At 47.9% G+C, this 10346-nt stretch overlaps 1 protein-coding gene across 1 annotated transcript; it reads left to right on the forward strand.

The window, feature by feature from the left end:
• The first annotated feature begins 1158 nt into the window (after positions 1–1158).
• On the forward strand, positions 1159–9987 carry FGF16 (fibroblast growth factor 16). Its single transcript, XM_042480494.1, has 3 exons — positions 1159–1623; positions 6585–6688; positions 8802–9987. Exons 1-3 carry the CDS (start codon positions 1284–1286, stop codon positions 9045–9047), a joined length of 690 nt encoding a protein of 229 aa, XP_042336428.1. The 5' UTR covers positions 1159–1283; the 3' UTR covers positions 9048–9987.
• Positions 9988–10346: the final 359 nt, after the last annotated feature.

The raw sequence follows: 10346 nt of genomic DNA on the forward strand, positions 1-10346 counted from the left end.
GAGCTCAGCAGAGCTGCTGCCGACAGAGATGGGAACCCTCAGACTTTTTGGCAGGGGCAGAGGAGACCCTGCCTGCTTGAGCCTCCCAAGTCCCCTCTGGGGTCCTAATCCCCTAATGCCCCAACACCCCAAAGCTGATGTTTCTCCATCCTTCCTTGAGAAGAGCTGGGTACTTTTCATTAGGCAAAAAGTCGCCCAAGAGCTCGGCAGAGCTTCCACCAACAGAGCAGCTCTGCAGACATTTGGTCCAAAGTGAGAACCAGAGCTCCTGGGGGGCTTTTTCTGCTCCCCCCCCCTTTTCCCCTTGAGACCCTGTCAGACGCTGGGGACGGATGTCAAAAGCTGGGGGGACCCTGGCTACTTCTTCCTCCCAAAAAAATGAGAGACAGACACCTTCTTGGTTGGGTCGCACTGCAGAAATAATCCAGTTGGAGACCACTTTAGCTGCCATGGTTCAATGCTATGCATTTCTGGGTCTCGACTAAAGTGGTCCTGAACTGGATTATTTTTGCCATGTGGATGGGGCCTTTTCTCTCTCTCTCGCTAAAGGGGCATAAAAGTTGGGGGGTAGGAGGTCTTGGCTTTTTTGGGATGCTGGTGTCCGATGGGCTCCGGAGGAGGGGCTTCTTGAGTGGAAATCTCCCTCGGTCGAAAAGAGGAGTGGAAGCAGGACCCGGTATAAAAGGCAGCTCCGCTTCTTCTGTCCAGAGAGAGAGCCAGCGGCGATGAAAGGGGGAAGGAGGAGGAGGAGGAGAAGAAGAAGGAAAAGGAGGAGGCCGGAGGAAGAAGAAAAAGGAGGAGGAAGAAGGAGGAAAGGAGGAAGAAGAGGAGGAGGAGGAGGAGGAGGAGAAAAAGGAGAAGGAGCCCAGGCTGCTTAAGCCAAAGCAAGGAGGGAGGCAGCCAGGCAGAAAGCGGGACCGTCGAGAGGCTGCAGCCCTTCTGCGATCCTTCCTCGCTCCAGCTCCCTGCCTTCCTTTAGATTTCTTTATCTTTCTTTCTTCTGTTCCTTTCCTTCTTTCCTTCCCTGAGTCTGCCAGGCTTTTTCTTTCTTTCTCTTTCTCCTTCCTTCCTTCCTTCCTTCCTTCCTTCCTTCCTTCCCTGAGTCCTCCAGTCTCTCTCTCTCTTTCCTTCTTTCCCTGAGACTTCCAGGCTCTTTCACTCTCTCTCCTTCCTTCCTTCCTTCCTTGGGACTATCAGGCTCTTTCTCTCTTTTTCCTTCCTTCCTTACCTGAGACTTCCAGTCTCTTTCTTTCTTTCTCATTCTTTCTTTCCCTCTGGCCCCCATGGCGGAGGTGGGCCACCCTCAGGGCTTGGTGGGCTCTTCCTCCTCCTCTTCTTCCTCCGCCTCCTCCTCTTCCTCCTCCTCGTCTTCCTCTCTGGATTGGGACCCCCTGCACCTGCACCAGGGCTTCTCGGCTTCTCTGGCGGTGGGGGACTCTCCGGGGCTCTTGACGGAGCGCCTGGGGCAGATCGAGGGCCGCCTCCAAAGGGGGTCTCCCACCGACTTTGCCCACCTGAAGGGCATCCTCCGGCGGAGGCAGCTCTATTGCCGGACCGGCTTCCACCTGGAGATCTTCCCCAACGGCACTGTCCACGGCACAAGGCACGACCACAGCCGATTCGGTGAGGAAGAGGAGGAGAAGACCCGTGTGTGTCCCCCCCCAAAAAAAAGGGGTCCGGGGAATAAGGGGGTCTCAGGGGAAAGGAGGGAAGGGGGCGGGGAGGAAGGAGCAGGGCCTCCTTCGTGGTGCCCCCCCCCGGAAATGCAGATTTATAATAATAATCATGTATATTTATATGTATACATTTAAGGAGGGAAGGCTGGCTGGGGAGGAAGGACCTTCTTGGTGGTGGCCCCCTCAAAAATGCATATTGAAAATAATAATATTCATGTATTTATATTTATGTTTATATTTAAGGAAGGAGGAAACAGCAGGGCCTTCTCAGTGCTGGCCCCCTCAAAAAAGCAGATTTATAATTATCATTTTGTTTTTTATATTTATAGATCCAAAACACACTCCAGAAATAATCCAGTTTGAGACCACTTTAACTGCTCTGGCTCAGTGCTAGGGCATTCTGGGTGTTGTAGTTTGTTGTGATACCACAGAGATGGCTCAATGTGTTACAAAACAACAGGATTCCCTAGCACTGAGCCAGGGCAGTTAAAGCGGTCTCAAACTGGATTATTTCTGGAGTGTGTTTAGTAGTTGTTGTAGTAATAGTTCCTTCCTCTAACTGGTGCATCTGAGGAAGGGAACCTTTCTTGCAAACTGTCCTTCTTTCCCCAGTTTCCCTTCCTCCATGGCTTCTCTTTCCTCTTTTTTCTCTCTTGTTAAAGGCTTCTTCTTCCTCCTCCTCCTCCTCCTCCTCCTCCTCCCCACCTGCAGAACTCATTAGCCCATCATCCACACTTTCGCTGCTCCAGAAATGCCATCCCCAGGGAACTTTCCATTCCTGACTCTCCTGCTGCTAAAACCATTTTACAGGTGCAAAGCCCAAAGGGGAAAGAGGGGGAGAACTCCCATATATATATATACTCTGTATGTGTGTGTATGGAAGATATGAGGCCCAAAAAAGAAAGAGAGAGAGAGAGAGAGAGGGGGGGAGCCTGCCTGTAAGCCTGAGGAAAGGAAGGAAGGAAGAAAAGAAGGAAAAGAGAGAGCTTGGAAGTCTCAAGGAGGGAGGGGAGGAAAAGAAAGAAAGAAAGAAAGAAAGAAAGAAAGAGCCTTGAAGTCTCAAGGAAGGAAGGAAGGAAGCTTGGAAATCTCAGGGAAGGAGAGAAAGAAAGAAAGAAAGAAAGAAAGAAAGAAAGAGAGTCTGGACGTCTCAAGGAAGGAAGGAAGGAAGATCATATATATATCCTACTCTTTTTCCTCCCCAAGGAAGAGAGAATAAAGCCCTGTAAGCAAACAATAGCAAAACCGCAACTCAAGGGAACCACTATATCTGTCTCTGCTCACTGAAACCCAGAGGTGTCCTCCAGATGTTGTTGGACTGCAGCCCCTAGCATTCCTCCTCTCCATTGGCTGGGGCCTGATGGGACTTCCAGTCTGCCTCTGCCAACACCTGGAGGGCTTGAAGGTTGTGGTCTCTTGACTTCCACAAAAAGAGGTGTAACTTTCCATTTCCATCTTCCCACACCTTGAGACAATGTTCAGGGAAGGAGGTGGGTGCAAGAGAAGGTCTGTGCAGCAGCACTCTCTACTCACTCCCTTCATTTCTTCTTCTTCTTTTTGGTTCATTTTGGAAGCTGGAAGCAAAGAGTTAAAAACAGCAAAATATTAGCACTCCGAGGCAATTTTGGCGTTTGGCATCCTGTGATGTAAATGAGAACAGGCGCAGGGTATAAAATATTATAGATCTCTGCTGCAGGGCTTTCTCCCAAGGGCAATGTAAAAGAAATAGCTATTTGGGGATGGAGGCCTCAGGTGGAGGTAGACCCAGGTGTTGGGAGGTAAGATGGAGCGGCAGGTGGTGGTCCCCAGGATATAGCTTCCAGATTTAAAGGCATCATCCTGCAGGGAGGTTTCAAGGTTGCGTTTCTCCATTTGGATTTGGGATACAGAACTTGGGAAAGTTGGACTAGCAAAGCTACTTAGTTATGGATTGTTGTTGTGGTGGTTTTTGTGAACCTTCAAGTGGAGAGTCTAAAGCTGAGGTTCCCAAACTGTCTTCCTCCAGGTGTTTTGGACTTCAACTCCCAGAAGCCCCACTCAGCTTGGGCAACAGTCAAGGAATTCTGGGAGCTGAAGTCCAAAACATCTGGAAGGCTAAAGTCTGGGAACCACTGGAAAGCAACCTTATTACTGGGGTTTCTGGGGCTGAGAGTGTGTGACTCTCCAAAGGTCAGCCAATGAGTTTCCATGGCTAAATGGGTAAATGAAACTCTGGTCTAGTCCAATGCACAAACTAGTATACCATGGAGCCATAGCAGTTAAAATGGTGTCAAACCGGAATATTTCTAGTGTGGATGCAGCCCAAGTTCCCTATTCAGCAAAGTCCATTCCGCTGGTGGTTGGAGCAGGTGCAAATGACGTTTCCATCAGGTTTTGAAGGAGTCAGGAGGCTGAATCTACACTGCAGAATCAATCCAGTTTGACACCGCTTTGACCGCCATGGCTCCTTGCGCTAGAATCTGCAGTTTTGTGAGATATTGCGCCTTCCCTATCAGAGAGCTCCTCAACTACAAATCCCATGCGCTAGGCGGGTAAACAAAAAAGATGGTGGAAAGGGATTCTGTGGCTTTTCTTGTCCAAAATATGCTATTTCCAAGCTGTGCATGGGGAACCTCCATGTCTTGCAGCAATATCCCTCGATATATCAGGTGCCAGGCAGGTGAACAGCAGCGAGGCAGACTGGCTTCATTGCTTCATGCTTGCAGATCCCAAATTCCACCCTTGAAAACAGGATGCTGCTGGGTCAGATAGGCTCAGAGTCAGGTCCATGGAGGTCTTCTCTTTGGCTGGGTTTTGTGCGGAGTTCTGTTATGCTGGGCAGGAGGCCTAAACACACTTCCTGCAGAAGAATCCCATTCAATTTACCTCTGTGTAAACAAGGCTGGCCTTGCACTGCTAAAGAGATGCACTGTTTCAAAGGTGAGAGACAGCCTGGCGGAGTGGTTTGAGCACTGGACTGTGACTCTGGAGGCCAGGGTTTGAATCTTGGCTCAGCCATGGAAACCTACTGGGTGACCTTGCGCAAGTCACACTCTCTCGGCCTCAGAGGACGGCAGATGCAAACCCATCCTATGAGCAAATCGTGCCAAGATAACCCCATGATAGGTTTACCTTAGGTCACCATAAGCCAGAAGTGACTTGAAGGCACACAACAACAACAACAGCCATAGGGAGCCTGAAGTAATGCATTTGGGGAAGGTGAAGAAAGACACCCCAAAAGTTGCTTGGTGGCCAAGATCCTTTCCACAGACTTGGGCCCTTCAGGTTGTGGTTTGCACCTAGGCTGTTTCCACACTGCAGAATTAATGCAGATTGACACCACTTTAAGGCTCAGTGCTATGGAATCCTAGGATTTGTAGTTTGTTGTTAAGTACTGTATACTTATTAACTAGGGCTGTATCTGCCTTGCAGAAGCGTCTCCTTGGGAATGCCCTCCCTTGTTCTTGGAGGCCCTCCATTTTGCGGTGCCTTGTCCTGCTTGGCAGTGAGGGCATCTGGCCACCCTGAGAAACCTTGACTCATGAGCAGAGTCCATGAGAGAACAGATGCCTAGGAACAAATGATTTCCGAAAGTCTCTGTAGCCCTGGATTTGGATATGCATGCGCACACCCAGGACATGCACCTGTTTCCAAACAGTTGCTGGAGAAGCTGGAGGGGCTGAAAACGGGAGATTTGCAGATATCAGGACAACCTGCTGCCTTGTTCCAAAGCTCTCCCCCTTTGGATAGGGCTCTATGAAAACCAGAGACAGGTGCAGGCAGCTGGAGGGGCTCTCCAAACAATTGTTTTAGTAATATAACAATGACTGGCAGAGTGCCTGCTCCTCGCCGCAGAGGGTTTGCAAGATAACGCGCCTTTTGCAGACATCAGAAATTCCAGCCAAATCTCCCCTGAATGCGATCTAGGGAGACTCAGAAAAAAGTCAACAGAAATGGAATCTCTCTCTCTCTCTTTTTCTCTCTGTGTTTCTGTCTGTCTGTGCCATGGAAGGAAAAGACAAGGGCTGGAAAAACAAATCCTGTTTGGCTACAGAAACGCTTCGCTGCAGTCAGAAAGTGAATTCTTGACCAGGGCCCAACAAACACTCCCAGTCCGAGGGGAAGGAGGCATGTGGGGCGGCTGTGGGCCTGGATCCAGGAGGATAGAGCTTTATCATCATTGATTTATTTCACTTCGCTTTCATGGCCCAATGTGCCTCCCTCCGTCTTGGGCAGAGTGGCCTTCTCCTCGCTTGTGCCATCCTCACTTTCCCCTTTCACATAAAATACCTGTAAATAGTAACACAGTGGTTTGAGTGTTGGACTGGAGACCGGGGTTCGATTCCCAGCTCAGCCCTGAAACCCAATGGGTTTCCTTGGGCAAGTCACACTCTCTCAGCCTCAGGATGAAGGCCATGGCAAACCACCTCTGAACAAATCTGGCCTTGATAGGGTCACCTTAGGGTCGCCATAAAGCTTGGAGGTTGTTGCGATGCACTTGTGCTATGTATAGCAATGAGAGCATGGGGAGTGCTTCTCTGCCTCGTGCGCCAAAGGGATCTTTCGCAATGTGCTGAAGAAACAAGTCTTTCCTCCTCTCTGAAGCCAAGCGTCCGCCAAGCCAGGTCAAGCCTTTCCAAGTGGTACTTGGAGATGCTTGGAACCGGCCAAAGGAATTTGGGTGTTGAACCCCAGCCAGGATGGGTCAGGTGTGTTCATGAAGGCCTATGAATAAATAAGCGGGGGATGCTTCAGTTTGCTTCTTTATCTAGTCAGTCCCTTGTATCCACGGATTTTGCATCCACAGATTCAATTATCCATGGTAAAGAGTAAAGCCTTAGCAAGTGGGAGGGGAGTGCTGTTTAGGATGAGATGGTCTGCATTTCAAGTGACTGTTTTTATTCTTCTCCGTGTCTGTTTTCTTAAAAGGGATTTTGGAGTTTATTAGCTTGGCCGTAGGACTGGTCAGCATCCGCGGAGTGGATTCGGGACTTTACCTTGGGATGAACGAGAGAGGAGAGCTGTACGGATCGGTAAGTGGGACCCAGGATAACATCAAATCTGTAGGACAGGTGGAGGGTAAAGTGAAGATGCTCTGCATCCAGGTGAGCCACAGAAATCACCTCTGGCTCTGTTGTTCGTGGTCAGAATGTGGGTTTGAAAGGCCATCCATCTCTCAGGAGACCAGATGGCAGGTTTGCTCAGTGGTCAGTGCTGTCCTCCAGAGGTCAGGGAGGCCAGCGAATCTGCTCTCTGGTTTTAAATCCCTGTATTTTGAGAGGGCTGTACATTATGCTGAACCTGACCCACCAAATACATTCAGCCCTTGGATAGTTCCTTTGAGTCTGACCAGATCCTTTCAGCATCTGGATAGCTCTTTTAAATCCTGAGTTGGTTCACAAATCTGGGGAAAGGGAAGCACTCTTTGAAAGCACAACCACTTGCACAACCCTCTTTCCACAAACATAAAGCCCCAACAGGTTTCTGGGACCTATTTATAGGGATATAATTCATCACTAAGTTTCTTCTTGAAGGAAGCAAGAAATAATTTTAGTGATATTCTTCCCGCTGTAAGAAAATCTTCAGAAACGATAATGCAATTCTTTAGGTAGATCTCTATGGAAAAGGAGATGATGGAGATGATGACGATGACAACAACTTTAGGGATGGAAACCTCTTGTTTTAAGTCCCCTTTACACATGCAGTTGTACTTGTTTAGCTGTTGGTCAATGGAGTTATTCAGTTTATGGTTGTGCCAGCAGAGTCCCACAAGTGTAACCATTGAGTAGACCCATGGAATCAATTGGATTTACTTATGTGTTGATTGAATAGCTCTGTTCTCTCCTGAAAAGGATATGGCTGGCCCATGTGCAGCTGCTTTTGGAGTTACTTTTGGAAGAAGAGTTTCTTCCTTCTGACTTTCAACTGGACATTTCATCAGTATTCACTGACTAGATTTTAAAATTATGATCATTTTAATCTGATTTTGTTATGTAGGGTGTTTAGCTTTTTTAAAGATTGCAAGCCTTCCTGGGGAGACTATGGTCTTGAAAGGCAGCTAAAAAATGGAATAGCTTGCAATCCCTGAATTCTGACCGTTCAACCTCTTTGCAAGATTTGTGAGCTTGTTTAGGGACGCACTTCGGAGTCTGGCCCATGTTCTTGGAGTTGCTTCCACGGTATCAGTGTCTGCCAACTATTCCAGGGAGTAACTATTTTAAGGTGTGTGGCCTCAGGGTTTGGTTACGGACTTGGGGCATGACCTCAGTTGTTGGTTATGTTGTGTTGCTTCTTCGAATTACGGCGCTCTGAGGTCATTTTGCTCAGCTTTCTGTAATGAGGTTCCCTAGAACGGTGTTGCTTTGAAAGCCCATGCTCCATGTCTTTTCGTTTTTGGCCCAATTCTCCCAAAGAGCCAATAATCCCATAATCCTGTTGAGGCTGTGTCACTTCAGATTGCAGCGAGTGTCTCATTGGACCGAATACTTTTCCATTCACTATAACTTCCCTGTAGAGAACAGAAAGCCAGCATGGCATAGTGGTTTGAGTGTTGGACCATGACTCTGGAGATCAGGGTTTGGTTCCCTGCTTGGCCATGAAACCCATTGCGTGACCTTAGGCAAGCCACACTCTCTCAGTCTCAGAGGAAGGCCATGATATTGTTATTTTGATTTTATTTTAAGGGCTGGGAATCACAGGGGAGGCTGGCGGCTTCTAGTATCCCTCTTTGCAGCTTTGATTATTTGCAGGTTTGATCAATATGTCTTCTCTAGGAATCTCTAGGTCCTCCAGCGCAACTTTGCCCAAAGTTGACCATAGAGTTGTGCTGGAGAACCTAAAAGTTCCTGGAGAAATCACTTCTCTGGGCATTTGTAGGTCCTCCAGCATGAGTCTATGATCAACTTCTGGCAGATGTTGCCCATAGAGTTGCACTGGAGGACCTGGAGATTACTAGAGAGGTAAAAAGAATAGTCTTTTTATATAAGGTTTTTTCACATTCACGGAGGTCCTTCATCCCCAACCCTAGCGAATGTGGAGAAACCACTATACATTATAAGACTAAAGAAGGGATGTTGGGCGACGTCTCACGTGTCTTTCTTTCTCTCCTCTCCTGCTATCACCACCATCACCGCCGCCGCCATGCAGAAGAAGCTCACCCGGGAGTGTGTTTTCCGCGAGCAATTTGAAGAAAACTGGTACAATACTTACGCCTCGACGCTGTACAAACACTTGGACTCTGAGCGGCAGTATTATGTCGCCTTGAACAGAGACGGCTCTCCCCGGGAAGGACACAGGACTAAAAGGCACCAAAAGTTCACCCATTTCTTGCCCAGGCCGGTGGACCCCGGGAAGACGCCTGCCATGTACCGAAACCTCTTCCACGACAGGTGATCTTCTCTGTGGCTTGAGCGGCCAGTGTATATAATAGAGGGATATTGCTTGGGTGCGCAAAGGTTTTCCCGGAGTGTTATGGCGCCATTAATACCTAGATAGATGGGAGAAGCACTTGCAACGGACTCCTTGGCTTGCACTTTGCTCCCTTTTCATGTATATCGAACTCCTCCGAGGCGGAGATGGACGCAAGGCTCGGAACCCGGTTGGTGTCTTCTCTTGCTTCCTTGATCTGGTGAGCTAGGAAAAGGACAAGATACAATAAAATATAACACCCGGGGGGAGCCAAGATAAGAGCGTTCGGGTTTGAAAAATGACAATCGCCCGCACAATGGCGGGCGGGACACACAACGGAGATGGACATGACTTGTAGACCACTTGCCAAGAGTGGAAGCATTTGCTTATATGAAGGAGAAGCCTTTGAATGGATTTGCGACTTGGATTTCTCTTGAAGTGGCACAAAACGGGCTTTGCAAGGCTAAAACTCTTAGCCGTCGTCTTGTAGACTTCCATGGTAGGATAAATGCAAAAAGAGGACCCTGCGGATTCAAATTGGATCGGACACCTGGACATCTTAGGTCCTGAGAGATGGGTGTGTGTTGCGTGTCTGCGTGTGTCCATTTGTGTGAATGTAAGTTTCCTACCTTTGGGAGACTAAGAGCAGAAAAGGATGAGTCCAGGAGCTGACCTCCTTCGACCGGTGTAAACACAATCCTGTCTCTAAGGACCACTCTATTTATAAAGTGTATACGGTATTTATTTTATATATTTATTTATTTCCAAAGGTTTTATTTTATTTTTTAACAAAGGAAAACGGAGAAAGATTATGGGCTGATTTTTCGTCGGAAGCGAGAAGGTCCTACTGAAATAGAAGAAAAGGTGGGAGCAGCGGGTTTAAGTTTAAGAGCTTATTGGCAATAAAATTGTCTTTATATATATACAATGGGGCGGCTTGCGGATTTATTCAGATGGTGTCTGTTTTGAATATACGACACCGAGGGAAAGAAATGGGCTTCCAAGCAAGAAACAATAATAATAAATAATAAAATTTTTATTTATATCCCGCCCTTCCTACGATCAGGGCGGCTTACAATAAGATTAAAACAGCAGTCCATACAATCCATACAAAAGAAATTAAAATACAAAAGCAATACAAATACATCAAAAGAAATAACAGATAAAAAAGCCCCATAGCCCAACCTCTTGGCCACGGAAGAGGAGGGAGGCCCACAGGGTTTTTTCGGGGAATGCCTGTTGAAACAGGAAGGTTTTCAGGTCCTTCCTGAATTGGGCCAGGGT

This window comes from Sceloporus undulatus, chromosome 7 (assembly GCF_019175285.1).
Source record: "Sceloporus undulatus isolate JIND9_A2432 ecotype Alabama chromosome 7, SceUnd_v1.1, whole genome shotgun sequence".
NCBI lineage: Eukaryota > Metazoa > Chordata > Lepidosauria > Squamata > Phrynosomatidae > Sceloporus > Sceloporus undulatus.

Coding starts and splice junctions, on each gene's coding strand:
- FGF16 (XM_042480494.1), top strand. CDS start 1,284: ATGGCGGAGGTGGGCCACCCTCAGGGCTTGGTGGGCTCTTCCTCCTCC. Junction 1,624..6,584: donor GCACGACCACAGCCGATTCG/GTGAGGAAGAGG, acceptor TTTTCTTAAAAG/GGATTTTGGAGTTTATTAGC. Junction 6,689..8,801: donor GAGGAGAGCTGTACGGATCG/GTAAGTGGGACC, acceptor GCCGCCATGCAG/AAGAAGCTCACCCGGGAGTG.